The sequence below is a fragment of the Aegilops tauschii genome, chromosome 4, assembly GCF_002575655.3.
Source record: "Aegilops tauschii subsp. strangulata cultivar AL8/78 chromosome 4, Aet v6.0, whole genome shotgun sequence".
Classification (NCBI taxonomy): domain Eukaryota; kingdom Viridiplantae; phylum Streptophyta; class Magnoliopsida; order Poales; family Poaceae; genus Aegilops; species Aegilops tauschii.
In genome coordinates this window covers 524,751,199-524,769,297 of record NC_053038.3, presented here as the reverse complement: position 1 = coordinate 524,769,297, position 18,099 = coordinate 524,751,199, and the positions used below count along the sequence as shown (strand labels likewise).

Sequence of the window (18,099 nt, the reverse complement as noted above, 5' to 3'; positions counted from 1 at the left end):
CGGACGCTTGCAGCGCTGGATAGGAGCTCCCCAAAAACTTAGCCGGAGTACATTTGAAAATTGTGTGGTTCATGCCTTCCAGCGAAATCACTAGTTGAGGAGTACTCATTGCAAAGACATAATGCACACTCCTGAAGATAGCACACTGCACATATAGCACCCTAGCATAAAGAGGACACACATATATAAGTCTTATGAAGGTTCTCAGGAAAGTACTATGGTCTCGCTCTCGCATGTAAAAAATATCAGCAAATATTTCTCTATTGATAATTACAGTGGCTATAAATAGGGATTAACATGATAAATAACCTAAAATCTACGGCGCATCCTTTCATTTCCCCTGGTTGATAAAAAAAGGAACCAAGCTTATCTTCACAAAGAACCAGCAAACACATGTTAGAGCATCTCTAGCCGGTCGGCCCCCCAGAGCGCCGAAAAAGAGCGGCCTGGAAGCGAACCGGCGCTAGATTGGCCCCTGGGGCCGACCTAGCTCCCACCCAGGCCCCCAGGTGGCGTCCCCCAAGCCGCGGCAAATTCAAACTTGATCATTCCCGCTTACAAAAAAACGCCACATGCCGGCGATCACATCGGCCCAGTTCGGCGATCATCTTGCCATAGTTCGGCGGTTGAATGGAAAAGTCCGGCTTACAAAAAAGAGAGGGCGGGCTCGTCCTCCGGCGTCGTCGGCGCGGGGGTGCGCGGGCTAGGCGGTGTCGGAGCTGCTTCTGTGTTGGGCGGCGTCGGCGCGGCTTCTGTGCTACTGGGCGTCGTGGAGGCATCATCGCTCGGGCTTGACGGATTCGTCGGCGTGGGGGTGGGAGTTGGCGGCGCCGTCGACGGCAGCTGGTTTAGGATGAGGCCGTGCTCCGCCAAGTACCACGCCTTGACCGCCTCGTCGTTGCTCTGGAGCATGGCCGCCCCGCCCAGCAGGAAAGCCAGGTCGGTGTTCCTCTTCTTCGCGGCGACGTTCGTCCGGAGTAGGTCGAGCTTGACGGCACTGCTCGTCATCAACGCCGACCACCGCGCCTTGGTCTTCTCTTCACGTAAGGCGGCCCGGGCCTGTGCGTCGGCGAGGCAATGCTCGATGGACTCCTGCACGCGCGCGGTAGCCGAGTACGCGTGTTTCCCCTTCGTGGCCCCCTTGTTGCCCTCGGGGCGCCCTTCGCATGCGCCCGGCGTCGGCGCGTCCGGCTTGTACATCTCCTTGTCCTTGGCGAGGGTGCTCCAGACATCCGCCCACTTGTCGCACTTCTCGATCCGTTTGAAGACGTGGAGGTATTTGAAATCTTGGTCGCTGCTGTCCTGCCGGAACATGCCGAACATCCGCACAAGCTTCGCCGAGGTACTACCAGTGAGCGGCGCGCGCCCGACGAAATGGAAAAGGAGAGGCCGGCGATCCATACCTGATCCTCGACGCTAGTGCCGCTCTCCGGGCGAGCCGCAATCTCCTCGATGATCCCATGCCATTTGTTACACGCCGATTGAATGAGCCCCCATTAGTTCGCCATTGCTTTCGCCCTGCGCTGCATGTACACGCCTTTGAAGTAGGGGTCGACGAGTTTGCGCTCGTCGAACTCGGCCTTGATGCGGTCCCAATACGTGTCGATGCTCTAGTTCATGCCGGTGATCGGGTCGAGGCAGACGACTTTCCACGCTTCGGCGAGGCACTCGTCCTCCTTGAACGCCCACTTGATGCACGGCTCGCCGGTCCTGGTCGCCCCCTTTCTCTTCTTCCGTTTCCTCGTCGGAGTAGGCGCCGGTTCCTCCTCCTCCTCCTCCTCCATGTCGTCGTCCATGTCGCCGTTGAGGTCCACTGTGTCGTCCTGGGTAGTAAAGCCGGGGGACGCGGTGGCGACGGCCGAGCCGGCCGTGATGATGTCGTACATGTCGGCTTCGGTCGCGTCGGTGTCGCCGAGATGCGACGTGGAGGCTTGAGAGAACGTTGCTGTTTTTTTCCCTACAGTCCTTCACGCGAGGAGTGGGTTGGAAGTAAAAAGGGTGGAATGAAAGTAAGTGATTTTCCACTCCCATTTTTTTGTTTTATTTATATTTTCTCTTTTTCGTATCTTTTTCTTTTTCTTTTTTCTTATTTATTTATTTGTTTCAAAATCATGATTTTTTTCACTATGTCATCTATTCAATTTAAATGTCGTGCAAATATTGGTCGGGTTGTTTTGTCATGTATGTCTCGTGTCGTGTTGTGCGTATTGTGTCTACTTATCGGTCTGCTCGTGTGTGTATCTTTTGTTGGGACGTTTTCACGACACGATCTAGGGGTCCTGTTTCGAATTGGTTTTGTTAATTCTCATTTAGATGGGAGTTAACAATGTCTCATTTAACTCATATTCCGTTGGATATACGTGCTCCCGAGTTGTGCCGTTGTCGTCGTGTCGTATTTTTTGTTTGCCCCTTGTGAAGCAGTGATGCCTGATACGACTTTTTTAGTGGGCCATTTTCTGTTTTTAGTGTGCCTTTTTAGGGCTATGTGTCTTTCTATTATCTGTCTTTATTTATTTTGGTTCAACTGGGTAGCTACAAAAGAGATTTTTTCCCTTTCGAATTTGCTAAATCTCATCTTTTGTGATGTCTCATCTAACTCCATAACCGACCGATTTGTTTGCTTTAAGATTCGCACAAACTTGATCATGCGCGCCGATGTCAGCTTGTTTTTTTGTCGCACGTCCTCTTTGCCCCATTTTGTTTTGTGTTGGCTTGTTCTCGTGTTTCTTTTGACACGAGTCCATATATGTTGTTGTTTGAGGGGTGTGACCCATTTCTCTTTTCTTTGTTTTCGCTATGCATTTTGATCTGGTGGAGAATTTGCAGAGTCCACCCTTCACTCGAAAATGGTCTCGTAAGTCCACCCTCGACTAGCAATGGGCATGTATTTTGTTTTTCATTACAGTTGCAAATCTACACTCGACTTGCAACTGGGTTCATAATTTGTCATTGTCCCAGTTGCATGTCCCCCCTCCACTCGCAAATGGTCTCGTAGTTGTCCCAGTTGCAAGTCCACCCTCGACTAACAATGGACATGCATTTTTTTATTTCATTGAAGATGCAAATCTACACTCGACTCGCAACTGGCTCGTAGTTTGTTATTGTCGCAGTTGCAATTCCATTCTCGACTCACGAATAGTATTATAGTTTTGTGTAGCTGTCCTGGTTGCAAATCCACTCTTGACTCGCAACTAGGCCCGTAGTTTGTTTCATCTCAGTCGCTAGTCCACCCTCGACTCGCAACTTGTATCGTAGTTTTTTCTAGTTGTCCCAGTTGCAAGTGTACCCTCGACTTGCAACTCGTATTGTAGTTCAGTGTACTTGTCCCAGTTGCAAGTCCACTCTCGACTCGCAACTAGGACCATAGTCTGTTTTGTCTCAATTGCAAGCCCAGCCTTGACTTGCAGCTCGACATGTATTTTGTTTTTCCTCCCAGTTGCAGGTTCACCCTCGCTCGCAATTGTATTTTGTGGTTTGTTTTATCCCAATTGCAAGTCAATCCATGACTTGCGACTAGGCTCATAGTTGTTCCAGTTGCAGGCCCATTCTCGACTAGCAACTGAAGCATGTGTTTTTTTGTTTTTTCATCATAGTTGTAAGTCCACCCTTGACTCACAGCTAGGCACATAGTTTGTTTATCCCAATTGCAAGTAGACTCTTGACTCGCAACTAGGCTTGTAGTTTTGTAGTTGTCTCGGTTGCATGTCCACTCCCGATTCACAAATGTGCTCGTAGCTCTTCTAGTTGGATGTCCATCCCTCAACTAGAAATTGGGCATTTGTTTTGTTATCCCAGTTGCACATCCACGCTCGACTCGCAACTGGGCTTTTGTTTGTTATTGTCCCGGTTGCAAGTCCACCCTTGACTCGCAAATGGTATCATAGTTTTGTGTAATTGTCCTAGTCACAAGTCCGCCTTTGACTCACTACTAGGCCCATAGTTTTGTTTCATCCCAGTTGCAAGTCCACCCTTGACTCGCAACTGGGATCGTAGTATCCTAGTTGTCCCAGTTGCAAGTCCACCCTTGACTCGCAACTGGGCACATAGTTTGTTGTTGTCCCAGTTGTAACTGCGTCCAACCTCGATACGCAACCAGGCTCAACCAATATTTGTCCTAGTTGCAAGTCAACCCTCCACACGCAACTGGGGTTCCGATCCTTTTTTGTCCCATTTTTGCAAATCCACCCCCGACATGCAACTGGGGAGCCTATCTTTTTTGTACCAGTTGCAAGTCCAACCTCGATACGCCACTGATCCCAACCCATTTTTCTCCAAGTTGCAAGTCCACCCTCAACACGAAACTGGGTTGCAACTCCACCTCCGATATGCAACTGAGGTGGAGCCTGCCTTTTTTCCTAGTTAAAAGTCCACCCTCGATACACAACTGGCCAAAAACCCTATTTTTGTATAGTTGCCAGTTCACCCTCAATAAACAGCGGGGCCCGACCCTTTTATGTACTAGTTGCAACTCCATCCCCGACATGAAATTGGGAGGGCCCGCCTTGTTTTTTTTGTTCTAGTTAAAAGTCCACCCTCAATACACAACTTGACCCAAAACCCCATATTTTCCCTAGTTGCAAGTCCACCCTTGACACACAACTGGGTGCCCTTATTTGTCCTAGTTGCCACTCGACCACTGACATGCAACTGGCGGAGGGGACTTTTATTGTCCAGTTACAAGTCCACTTTTGATACGTAATTGGGTCCCACCCTCAGTTGCAAGCCTACGCTCGAGACGCAACTCGGGGAGGGGTGACAATTCTTTTTTGTCCCTAGTTGCAACTCCACCCCCGACATGCATTTGCGGAACACGTCCTTTTTTGTCCCAATTGCAAGTCCACCCTCGATACGCAACTAGGCCCGGCCCAGCTTTGTCCTATTTTGCAAGTCCAATTATACACTTGACATGCAAGTGGGGCCCCATTGTTTTTTTACCCCAGTTGCAGGTCCACCCTCGATACACAGCTTGGGGCCCGACCCATTTTTCTCCTAGTTGCAAGTCCATCCTCGATATGCAAACAGGGGGAGTTTTGTCCGAGTTGAACCTCCACCCTCGACATGCAATGGGGGCACATTTTTTTGTTCCAGTTGCAACTCCACCATCGACATGCAACTGGGGACCAACTCAATTTTGTCCTAGTTGCAAGTCCAACTACACCTCTAACATGCAATTGAGGGGCCACTTTTTTTCTTGTTCCAATTCCAAGTCCACCCTCAGTATGCAATTGTGTGTGTGTGGCCAATTTTGGCTCAGTTGCAACTCCTCCCTCAATACGCAACTGCCCGACCCGTTTTTGTCCCAGTTGCAAGTCCACCCTTGACACGCAACTAGGAGCCGACCATTTTTTGTCCAATTGCAACTCCACCCCCAACATGTAGTTGGAGGATCCTTATTTTTTCTTGTCCCAGTTGCAAGTCCATCATCGACAAGCAACTGGGCCCAACCTTTTTTGTCTTGGTTACAAGTCTAACTTCACATATGACATGAAATTGATGGCCCGCCTTTTTTATAAGTTGCAAGTCTACCCTTAGTACGCAGCTGGTTTGTTCCTCTGTTGTTTGTTTTGTCTTAAGGGAGTTCATCATTAACCTGGTGTGTGTGACTGTGTGTGTGTGTGTGTCGAAGGTCCCCAATTGCATGTTGATAACAGACTCGCAACTAGTGTGTGTGTGTGTGTGTGTGTGTGTTTATTCGTGGCCCCCAGTTGCAAGTTGACCATCAACTCGCAACTAGGGGGATGTGTGTGTGTGTGTGTGTCAAGGGACCCCAACTGCATGTCGATAACCGAATTGCAACTAGACACACACACACAGAGAGAGAGAGAGAGTGTGTGTGTTTTATTCATGCCCCCCAGTTGCAAGTTGACCACCAACTCGCAACTAGGTGTGGTGTGTGTGTGTGTGTGTGTTTATTCGTGGCCCTAGTTGCAAGTCCACCATCAACTTGCAACTAGGGGATGTGTGTGTGTGTTGAGGGTCCCCAATTGCATGTCGATAACCGACTTGCAACTAGATAAAGAGAGAGAGAGAGAGAGAGAGAGAGAGAGTTTTATTCGTGGCCCCCAGTTGCAAGTTGACCACCAACTCGCAACTAGGGGATGTGTGTGTGTGTGCGCGCGCGTGCGCGCCCGTGCGTGCGTGCGTGTGTGTGTGTGTGTGTGTGTGTGTGGAGGGTCCCCAATTGCATGTCGATAAACGACTTGCAACTAGGGTGTGTGTGTGTGTGTGTGGATGTCTTTTTTTCAAGGGGTCTCCAGTTGCATGTCAAGCATCGACTTGCAACTAGGGGGTGTGTGTTTGTTAACGACCCCCAGTTGCAAGTAGCCCTTCGACTCGCAACTAGGGTGTGTGCGTGTGTGTTTATTCGTGCCTTCCAGTTGCCACTTGACCATCAACTCGCAACCAGGGGATGTGTGTGTGTCGAGGGTCCCCAATTGCATGTTGATAACCGACTCGCAACTAGGGTGGGTGTGTGTGTGTGTGTGTGTGTGTGTGTTTATTCGTGGCCCCCAGTTGCAAGTTAACCATCAAGTCGCAACTAGGGGGATGTATGTGTGTGTGTGTGTGTGTGTCAAGGGTCCCCAATTACATGTCTATAACCGACTTGCAACTAGAGTGTGTGTGTGTCTTTTTGTCAAGGGGTCCCCAATTGCATGTCAAGCATCGACTCGCAACTAGGGGGTATGTGTTTGTATGTGTGTTTTATTTGTGGCCCCCAGTTGCAAGTTGACCATCAACTCGCAACTAGGGGATGTGTGTGTGTGTGTGTCGAGGGTCCCCAATTGCATGTCGATAACCGACTTGCAACTACATGTGTGTGTGTCTTTTTGTCAAGGGATCCCCAGTTGCATGTTAAGCATCGACTCGCAACTAGGGGGGTGTGTTTGTTGAGGACCCCAGTTGCAAGTTGCCCATCGACTCGCAACTAGTGTGTGTGTGTGTGTGTGTGTGTTTATTCGTGGCCCCTAGTTGCAAGTTGACCATCAACTCGCAACTAGGGGATGTGTGTGTCGAGGGTCCCCATTTGCATGTCGATAACCGACTTGCAACTAGAGGTGTGTGTGTGTGTGTCTTTTTGTCAAGGGGTACCCAGTTGCATGTCAAGCATCGACTCGCAACTAGGGGGGTGTATTTGTTCAGGACCCAAGTTGCAAGTTGCCCATCGACTCGCAACTAGGTGTGTGTGTGTGTGTGTGTTTTCTTTGTGGCCCCCAATTGCAAGTTGACCATCCACTCGCAACTAGGGTATGTGTGTGTGTGTGTCAAGGGTCCCCAATTGCATGTCGATAACCGACTTGCAACTATAGTGTGTGTGTGTGTCTTTTTGTTAAGGGGTCCCCAGTTGCATGTCAAGCATCGACTCGCAACTAGGGGGTGCGTGTCTGTATGTGTGTTTTCTTTGTGGCCCCCAGTTGCAAGTTGACCATCAACTCGCAACTAGGGGATGTGTGTGTGTGTGTCGAGTGTCCCCAATTGCATGTCGATAATCGATTTTCAACTAGAGGTGTGTGTGTGTGTGTGTGTGTGTGTGTGTGTGTGTGTGTGAGCGTGTGTCCTTTTGTCAAGGGGTCCCCTGTTGCATGTCAAGCATCGACTCGCAACTAGCTAGGGGGTGCATGTTTTTTGAGGACCCCGAGTTGCAAGTTGCCCATCGACTCGCAAATAGGGGTGTATGCGTGTGTGTTTATTCGTGGCCCCCAGTTGCAAGTTGACCATCAACTCGCAACTAGGGGATGTGTGTGTGTGTGTGTCGAGGGTCCCCAATTTCATGTTGATAACCGACTTGCAAGTAGTGTGTGTGTGTGTGTATGTGTGTGTGTGTCTTTCTGTCAAGGGGTCCCCAGCTGCATGTCAAGCATCGATGCGCAACTAGGGGGGTGTGTGTTTGTTGAAGACCCCCAGTTGCAAGTTGCCCATCGACTCACAACTAGGGTGTGTGTGTGTGTGTGTGTTTGTTTGTGTGTGTGTGTGTGTGTGTGTGTGTGTGTGTGTTTATTCGCGGCTGGCAGTTGAAGGTTGACCATCAACTCGCAACTAGGGGGTTGTGCGTGTGGGTGTCGAGGGTCCCCAATTGCATGTTTATAATTGACTTGCAAGTAGGGAGGTGTGTGTGTGTCTTTTTGTCAAGGGGTCCCCAATTGCATGTCAAGCATCGGCTCGCAACTAGCGGTGTGTGTGTTTGTTGACGACCCCCAGTTGCAAGTTGCCCATCGATTCGCAATTAGGGTGTGTGTGTGTGTGTGTGTTTATTCATGGCCCCCTGTTGCAAGTTGACCATCAACTCGCAACTAGGGGATGTGTGTGTGTGTGTCGAGGGTCCCAATTGCATGTTGATAACTCGGCTCGTAGTTCCGTATTATTACAGTTGCAAGTCTACCCTCGACTTCGCAACCAGACCCATAGTTTTGTTGTTGTCCCAGTTGCAAGACCACCCTCTGACTCGCAACTGGGCCCGTAATTCTTTTCATCGCAGTTGCAAGTCGACTCTCGACACGCAACTGGTACCATGAATTTGTGTTGTTGTCCCAGTGACAAGGCGACCCTCGACTCACAACTAGACTCATAGTTTGTTTTACATCCCAGTTACAAGTCCATCCTCGATTCACAACTGGCGTGTAGTTTGTTTTTCATCCTAGTTGCAAGTCCACCATCGACTCGCAACTAGGCTTATAGTTGTCCCTGTTGCAAGTCCACCTGCGACTCGCAACTCGTCTCGTAGTTTTGTGTAGTTGTCCCATTTACAAGTCCAGCCTCGACCCGCAACTCGTCTCGTAGTTTGTTTTCGTCCTACTTTGCAAGTCCACCTTCGGCTTGTAGACCTTTTTTTATTCTTCGCCCCAATTGCAAGTCCACCATTGACTTGAAATTGGGCTCCTATTTTTTTTGTCGCATTTACAAGTTCACATCTGCTTGCAACTAGGGTGAGCGACCAATTTTTATTTGAGCTACAATTCCATCTTCAATACGCAAAATGTGAGCCCTCACCCTGACAGTTAATATTTTTTATTTTTTCTTTGTTCTCCCTATTTAGCTGCTCAACATTGTTTCATTTTTATTTTTTCCACCCAAACCATTTTTTTCAACTGTCCCACTTGTAAGCCCATTTTCGACCCTTTTTTAAGACATGCAACCGAGTGAGAGGGAACCAAGTTTTCATGTGTATTTTCTTTTGAAAAAGCCACCATTTATATGATATTTTGTTCCAGCCCATTGAGTTAGTTCCCCATCTTTCGTTGAAATCTCATAGTTGTATACAAATAAGACACATCCTTTTTGAGGCATATCCTTTTGTAGATAAGGCTAGTTTGTTCAGCAATGCAACAATTGTTTGGGTTTTTCTAAATTTGTTTTGAATTTTGTAAAAATGATAGCATTTTCAAAAATTGTGTTCACCAATTCGAAAAATGTTCGCGTTTTCCAAAAATTGCATTCATCAATTAAAAAAATCTAGAATTTAGAAAATATTGAGGTTTCCAAAAGTTGTTCAGAATTTTAATAGATGTTCTCATTCTCAAGTTTGTAAATTTACAAGTTGTAATAGTTATATGGGAATTTGTAAGTTTCATGGACATTTTTATAAGTTTCCACTCACATGACCCTCGCATGCCCAGCCTGGGAGAGACATACATTGCCGCCCGCCCGTGTACGTACATACATACGTACACTGATACACACGTGTGATTCTTCAAGGTATACATGCATGTCAAGCAGCGGCAGCATAATGCGTATCATGCACACAAAAAAGCTGTAGCGCAATGCGTGCATGAAGTGAAGCAGAGACAGTACAATGCGTACCATGCGAAAAAAAGGCGGCAGCACAACGCGTGTTGTTATCGTGAGCAGCGCAGCAGCGGGGCTCCAACGAGGCAACCACACACACACGTACTACTCCTCTACTCCATGGCGTATATGTGCCAGGCGGAAACAGAATTGTTTCAAACAAAAAGAAAAATAACAAACAAACAAAAAACAAGAAGAGTGGGTTTATGCTAGGATGAGGTGGCGTTGATGTCATACTTAGATGTGACATAGTTATGTCACATCTAGATGCGGCCTAGAAAGACCCTAAGTTAATTTATTCCCGTTCTCAAAGTTAGCATATCCATGCATGTGATCTGGTGCCATGTATTGTTCCATGTTGGTAAGTTTATTCCCCCTCTCAATGTTTCCATTGTGATTTAGTATTATGCATGATTTATTTGACTAATATTTGGTCATGCTAGAGCAGATAATAACTATCCAACCAGTTATAAAGGCGATGCAAAAAAAAACAGTTATAAAGTGGGGTTAGAAATTGTAAAGTATGTTAGCTAGATAATTCAAGCACTTTTCAGATTTATATTGAGAAATTATATATGTTCGGCAGATGGTTAAAACAAAATGTCATCAGCAATGAAGTGTTGTTTTTTTAGTGATACCAGTGTTGTTTCAACTCTCTTGCTAAGTTTCAGTATCAAGTACAAAACGTCCTAATGGATATAGTTGTCTTGGAAATTATGATGTGCTTATGGTAGTAAAAAGGTTGTCATAGTATACGCAGGTATGCTGTTCTACTTAATGTTTGTATTGCGGCTCTCATGCGTAAACTAAAACAGGAATATGTTTGATAATTGAAACTCACGCTGATGTTCTGTATTTTTCGTTTTTTTAGTGTATGTAGGAAGTTCCTGTAGATTGATGTGACCACATAATTCATGCAAATTCTCACGTGCCGGCCACCGCTGATTTCGTGCAATCTGGATGCCTCTCGACGCCGGATTTCTTCCCACTGCCCACCTTTTCACCATCGTACTGGTCCATAAAAGGGCTCGCCTTCTTCATCAATGGTTCGCATCTCGCTTCTACCGCTCACCCCTGCATAGTGCGCCCGTCTCTCAAATTTCATTTGCGCCCACGGCAGTTCTTCGTCGGAGGCCACTGCCAGGTCCCCATCTCTAGTAAGGTAAAGTAGATATAGCTTCCTATCGAGGTCGTTGTCAAAGGACCGAGGGCGTCCACAGCGCATGGTAGTTCACCAACATCGACAGTAATCCCGCAGGAGGCTACACCAGAATGATGTTTGCGACTTCTTACTGCAGTACGTTAGTATCCCGTATACGGGCCATTATATAGGGTGAACTGCATATGGTTTTAATAAATAGTTTTATTAGAGGTGTGCCAATGTTTACCGCTCTGTTTGTGACCATGCATTTGCATGGTTGTAATAATAAATGTTGTCATATTCAATTCTTTTACATATTGTTATGCCTCTCTTTAATTGATAGCGAATAACTATTTATTACTCTATTTGTTTGGACCATAGTCTACATAGTCGCGACTTATCGATGAGCGTGGCGTGTCGCCGCGCGGGCTAAGCTAGTATAAGCGAAGGGAGACTCGTCGATCGGAGAGAAGTCCGGCGGCCTCATCAAGCTGTCTCGCTCACTCCTAGTCCTAGGTCGTCAGAGCTGGACGACCGCCGAACCGGACCCAGGTACGCCGTCATGGCTGCTGCGAACGGCGACTCAGCCTCCATTCTCTGTGCCACGACGCCGACGATGCGCCACATGATGAAGATCCAAGGCTACTCGTGGATGAGGAAGAGCAACCCCAACAGCTTCTACCCCAGCGGCACCACCCCGGAAACCACCGGTTTCGTGTCTGTCAAGGCCGTCCTCGACGCCGCCATCAAGGCCGTGGTTGAGTTCGACATGCTCGACCACCACGCCAACCCGGTGCCGCGCTACGCTAGGACCAGCGGCGAGGTGCGCGACTTGGTGGGCGCCGACGCCTACTGGAGCTGCGACGACTTGGTCGAGAGGGCCGACCTGGAGCGCCACCTCCTCAAGGACGACTGCTTCACGGTCATCGAGGTCCTCGCATATATATGATTATGAAATATGAATACGATCCGCCAAGGTCCGTCGTCGGTCAGGGCGTGGTGGTGCCCCCGTCTGATTGGCCTCACCACTTCCGTGGCCTCCTCCGGAGCGGCGAGGGCGCGGACGTGAGGTTCCGGGTCGGCGGGGAGACCTTCGCCGCGCACGGGTGCGTGCGTGCTCGCGGCACGGTCCACAGTCCTCAGGGCGGAGCTGTACGGCGCAATGAAAGAGAGCGGCGTGCAAATCGACGGCATGCGAGCAGATGTTTTCAGGCATCTGCTGCATTTCGTGTACACCGACTCGCTGCCAGAAGAAGAAGAAGAAGAAGGGGATGGGGTCGCCATGGCTCAACATCTCATGGAGGCCGCGGACAGGTACGGCATGGAGAGGCTCAAGCTGGTTAATTTTGCGAGGATAGATTGTGCAGGCACATGCAGTGGCGGATTTTTTGAAAAGCTTTATAGCATAGGAAAAATGGTAAAAAAATATTAAGGAAAAATATATACTGTTGGCCCACCCTGGCTTATTGGGCTAGATCCGCTACTGGGCCGCACATGGACGTGAGCACCGTGGCAACCACGCTGAGCAGCATCACTGCCAAGGGCTCAAGGACGCGTGCTTTGACTTGCTCATCAACTCTCCCACCAAACTAGACGAGGCCATGGCGACATGTCTCCAGAAGCTGCCATGCTCTGTTGAAGGAGTTGATGTCCAAGCTCGCCGCCCACTCTTCTACTCTCACTCACAAGGTAGCGCACCTGTCTGCCTGCCTACAAGAAGTACTAAAACCTCCAAGCACAAGAAGAGAAAGCTTTGCTGACGCTTATATTCTATACTAACTACTAAGTACTCCCTGATAAGTGTCGTGCTTTTAGTTTAAATTTAAAACTAAAACCATGACACTTATTTTGGGACAAAGGGGTACATGAACATGAGATATGATAATTACTTCAGTACAACTTTTACACTAGTTGGCGTTTTTTGTGCCTCGATCTAACGGCGCACATACGTGGTACTCGAAAATACGCGGATGAAAGTACTCAAAAGTACTAATGACAAGGTGGGTGGGGACACCTTTTAATCTAGGGGCACTTTAGTCCTAGGAAAAATATGACAAGGTGGCCCTCTCGTCCAATACAAAACCGCCGCCCCTCTCGTCCAATGCAAATGGCCACCGCCGTGAAACTTCCCCTCTTCCATCACCATTACAACCGCGGCCATCTCCTAGCCTTCTCCTCCTTCTCACGGCCGCAACTTTGCTCTTCTCAGCTTCCACATCCACCCCCCTCTTCCATCCACGCAAAAACCTCGATGGAGCAGCAGATTGAGTAGATCGCCGGCGGCGACCAGGTCAAGATGAGAAGGTCGACGGTGATCCGTTCTTGGTTTCACAACACAAGTCAGATGCACTGGACGGCAATGGCCACTTTGAAGCAAATGACGAGTAGGGAGAAGGCAAAGCTTTCCCCCCTCCCCACCCGCACAACCGATGCACTTCGTCGAGATCCTCCTCTGGGCGATGGAGCAGGCCGATTCGTCCGGCCCGTGGACCAGGCGGAGGTGGTGGGCGTTCAAATCCAAGGTAGAGCATCCACTGGATCAGGAACCCACGGTGCACGAGGTGCCGTTGCAGATTGTGGAGCCTCCAACCGAGTCAGAGATGACTCCGAAGCGCAAGAGGAGGAGGACAATGGTCGCGGCATCGCTTTCCCGCCGTTCTCCACGCTTCCCTCGCCGCTCTCCTCGTCTGAACGGCGGCCGTAGCTATGTTTAGGGTAAGATTGCTGAATTTCATTCATCATTACTTGCCACTTGCTTAATTTGATTCTCTGCAATATGTTCTTGCTACCGGTGTACTTGAATCCGTAGCCTCTGGATGGCAGCTTAGTTTGACCGACGAGGCTGCAATGAGTCTAGGCATATAGCACACTACTAGAAAAATAGCTATAGCCAATATGAACACTAATGGCGCACTATACATGTGGCGCGCCATGTGTAGATACGCCATTAGTAACCAAAACAGTAATGGCGCACCAGGTGAAAAGTGCGCCATTACTAAGTTTGACCAAGGTTTGACCCAGTCATACACATAGTAATGGCGCACTTTTAGTAATGGCGCACCTTTACAAAGTGCGTCATAACTATGTGTATGATTGGGTCAAACATTGGTCAAACTTAGTAATGGCGCACTTTGCATAGGTGCGTCATTACTATGTCAAACTTAGTAATGACGCACCTATACAAAGTGCGCCATTACTAACTTTGACCAAGTCATACACATAGTAATGGCGCACTTTGTGAAGGTGCGCCATTACTAAATGCACCCCTCTGGGACCGCCTTTTTAGTTTTAAAAATAATAAAAGAAAATGATAGAAATGTCAAAAAATAAAAGAATATAAGTTTCCCATGTGATATGTGGTCTAGTTGTTGGGAAAATTTACAAATATGAATTTCGACTTTATTTGCAAAATCTCTCTGGAATTTAGTAAAATGGGCATAACTTTTGCATACGAACTCGGATTAAAAAGTTTTTTATATGAAAAATCATCTACTCGAAAAGTTACATCCGAATTCAACCGGGGGAACCCCGTTGAAGATTTTTAGAATCACCAAAAACCTAACAGAATAAAAGATAGGGGGCTTTTAAGATCTAGAGGGTTTAGGGCATGTCAGGAGAAGGGGGAGGTGGGCGGAGAAAGGGCTGGTGACGGCAAGGTGGAGCAGCCTAGTTTAGTTGAGGACTGCAGCGCGGCTCCCGGACCGCACGGTGGTGGAGCTCGTTGTGGCTAGGGTTGTTGCGCGGCGACCGGCGCAACTAGATCTGCGTGTCAGAAGAAGGGGGAGGTGGGCGGAGAAGGGGCTGGTGACGACAAGGTGGAGCAGCCTAGTTTAGTTGAGGACTGCGGCGCGGCTCCCGGACCGCACGGTGGTGGAGCTCGTCGTGGCTAGGGTTGTTGCGCGACGACCGACGCAACTAGATCTGCGTGTCAGGAGAAGGGGGAGGTGGGCGGAGAAGGGGCTGGTGACAGCAACGTGGAGCAGCCTAGTTTAGTTGAGGATTGCGGCGCAACAAGAGGAAATGGAGATATGGAGGATGAAATGATGGCGCACGGTGGGGGCTAATCACATTTCAATTCAATTCAGCTTCAAGTACAAGGTGATGATTTGTTTATGGTATTTGCAAAGCTTTAATCATGATTTGTTTATGGTATTTGCAAAGCTTTAATCATGAACACTCACAGATCCCTCCGTTTCTAAATATACAAGTCTTTTAAGAGATTTCACTAGTAGAAAACTACATACGTTCTAAAGTATGTCTATATTCATCCGTATGTATGTAGTCTTTTAGTGAAACCTCTTAAAAGACTTATATTTGGGATTTCTTTTCTAACATACTATATTCTTCTGGCATATATTCCCCCAAAAGAGCGAATACCTCCATGTGACTGTACAGTAAAACACAGAATGGGTGTTTCTCAAAAAAAAAAAATGAAAGTAATTGCAAGTTGTACCCTACTAGCACAGAATGAGAAAACACTACCCAAGATACATATCATTTAAAATCCATTAATAACACATCCAAACATAAAGGAGGGTCCAAGAAATACATCGCAACATTTGATTCTAAACTGTTTGCCACGCCCCTAAGAAATACTCATCACAACAGCCTCGAGCTGGCTGATAGGTCTTCTCATCGTCCTCATCAGGATCATAGAAACGAACCGGGGTCTCCAACACATTGGTGACCAGCTGGACCAGCAACAGGACACGCTCCTCAAGCCAGGCAATGTTACCATCACCTTTGAGTACAGCATCAGCAGTATCCTTTAGCATTATGCTCAGCTTTTTGACTCGGGCTAAGACCAGATCATCCTCGGCAAGCAATACGCCCAAGGCTAACATAAAGCGCTTCCTCAGATGTAAGAGCATAATTGCTGAGTTCTTCATGAGTAGGAGGGCTTCCAGGGCGCCCTGTTCCAGCTTGGCTTCCTGAACCTTGAGCTGGGGTAACACATCATGCTCGAGCATTTGGATTTCCAGCGACAAGCGTGCCACGACCGAGAGGTTTTTCAGCTGCGGGCATCCCCAGAACACAAACTCCTTGATCAGCGGGCAGAGGAGTGCATACGACTCGCGCGCTATGCGCACCGACTCCAGAGAGACAAGATCCACACCCATTATGCCTTCGGGGTGGCCCAGCTCATCGGAGCGGGCCTGCAGGTCTTGGATTTGGGCATGGGAGTGGATTTCGTAGAGCATCATTTCCTTTTGGCGGCGAAGAAGGCTGCAGCAGCAGAACAGTTGGTTGCTGCTACCAGCTGGTACAGACAGCACAAACAGAGGAGGATTTAATGTCAGGAAGAGACCATACAGCACCAATCCAAGCTTCTACTTAATTAGTTAGGACAGCATATATATATTTGCATTGTGCGACAGAATAGTTATTAATATGAAGTGAAAGCAGCAATTCAACCATGTACTATACTGATAGGCAACTAAACAAAATGAATGAATACACTCAATCACCCAAAACAGAAAAATAATTAACAGAGGGGGGAATATAATATAATTTGGTTCAAAGTAGCATAGAGATGCCATCATTCATTGTATTATTGTGAGCAAGAAAATTGCATCTCCAGAATTAATGCCTCACCATCAAAGGAAACAATAAACTAAACAGCTGGGAAATAAAAAATTGCATCCCATGTGCAAGGGCATAGTGAGGACAGAAAACCAAACCAGCCAGCATTTACAGAACTCCTCAAGAAGAAGACTAGAGATTGGTTGGTTGGCAAAAGATACATCATCATTGGCAAATATTAGTATCACATAAAATAAATAAACTTCCAAACAACAGAGCTGGAAAGCAGCGCATATGACTACAGGTTAAGTGCTGCCTGTGCATAAATATTTTAGGATCCCAAAAAATATTGTTACCTATCCAAACAGACAGAGCTAGAACATGAATATGCAACAAATCTACTACGCTCAAACACAGTTGATAAAACAAAAAATTTAACATTCTGGCATAAACTGAAATCGAACAACATAGCATGAATTCCATCCAAATTAAGATTCGTTTTCTAGCTTGATTTTGTTGTTTTTCGTCCTAATTCGAAATTTCCCCACCAAAAATAGCCCCCATTTTTTTTTTGTGATTTGTTGGCATGATGAAGTTTTGTTGATTTTGATCCATGGATTTGCTTGGTTTCGAGTGGATCTAGCATTTCCCCCCATCTTTCATCCACAAAATCCCTCGGATTTTGCCCCCGAAATCATCAATTTCCGCCCAAAAATCGCGACAGGCACAGTTGAAGAATTCATACACCATTTGAGAAACCAAAATCTGACCACAACCAACCAAGCAAACCCTAACTAAAACGTCAGATTGATTCCTTATTACGGATAATCGAACCCTAGCTAGGTGGTGTTACCAAACAAACAAACCCTAACTAATTAAATCCTACTATCCTAGTCGAGGTAGGGTTCCGAGACCTATGAAAGCCAGGCAGGAAAGGATACAAGACGGCGCTGGATCCGAGACCTATGAACCCGCGCCGCGCCTACCAACCACAATCGGAACGAGCAACTCCGGAGGCGGAGGGAGACCACGCTGGCTGGATCCGAGACCTACGAACCAGCGCCGCGCCTACCAACCAATCGGAACGAACTCCAAGCTGATCGGGATGTACAAGCATGTGCTCACCTCGGGCAGGGATCTGATCTGGAGAGGAGGACGAGGCGTCGGGTGATATCCGTGAGATTGCGGGGAACGGCGGCGAGGCGATGGAGTGCGGGGGAGAGACGGAGGCGGGCGGCTTTTATAGGAGGGCCCGTTTAACCCAGGCCGTGCCGTGCCGGGCCGGGCCGGCCCATTTGACCAGGTTTGATTGTGTATCCGCCTCGCATTTTCTGATTTTTACCAATTTATTAATAGTAGCAAAAATGCCCGTGCGTGGAAGTATTGGACATATAGTTTATTGCATGGTTACTTATATTTGTATCATGATATTTATTTATTTAACTAACACATCATGTTTTTCAATTTGTCTTCAAATCACCCGTGAGATTTACATATGTATCCACTAATGCATCATGTGTTTCATCAGTTTATCTTGTGATTTAACCCTGCATGACACCCTCATTCAACTTTGGATCAAATATTTCTTTCTTTTAATAAAAACTGAGACATCCCTCGATTTTTTTGAAATTAAAAAAAGAACAAAAAAAAATTCT

At 47.5% G+C, this 18,099-nt stretch overlaps 1 protein-coding gene and 1 pseudogene across 1 annotated transcript; one reads left to right on the top strand and one right to left on the bottom strand.

The window, feature by feature from the left end:
• Positions 1-11,872: 11,872 nt before the first annotated feature.
• On the top strand, positions 11,873-12,700 carry LOC141022080 (BTB/POZ and MATH domain-containing protein 2-like; annotated as a pseudogene).
• A 2,689-nt stretch (positions 12,701-15,389) lies between these two features.
• On the bottom strand, positions 15,390-17,675 carry LOC109748528 (uncharacterized). Its single transcript, XM_020307552.3, has 2 exons — positions 17,570-17,675; positions 15,390-16,181 (listed from the first exon to the last, which is right to left on the bottom strand). The coding sequence occupies exon 2, from the start codon at positions 16,123-16,125 to the stop codon at positions 15,487-15,489; it is 639 nt and encodes a 212-aa protein (XP_020163141.1). The 5' UTR covers positions 16,126-16,181; positions 17,570-17,675; the 3' UTR covers positions 15,390-15,486.
• Between the last annotated feature and the right edge of the window lie 424 nt (positions 17,676-18,099).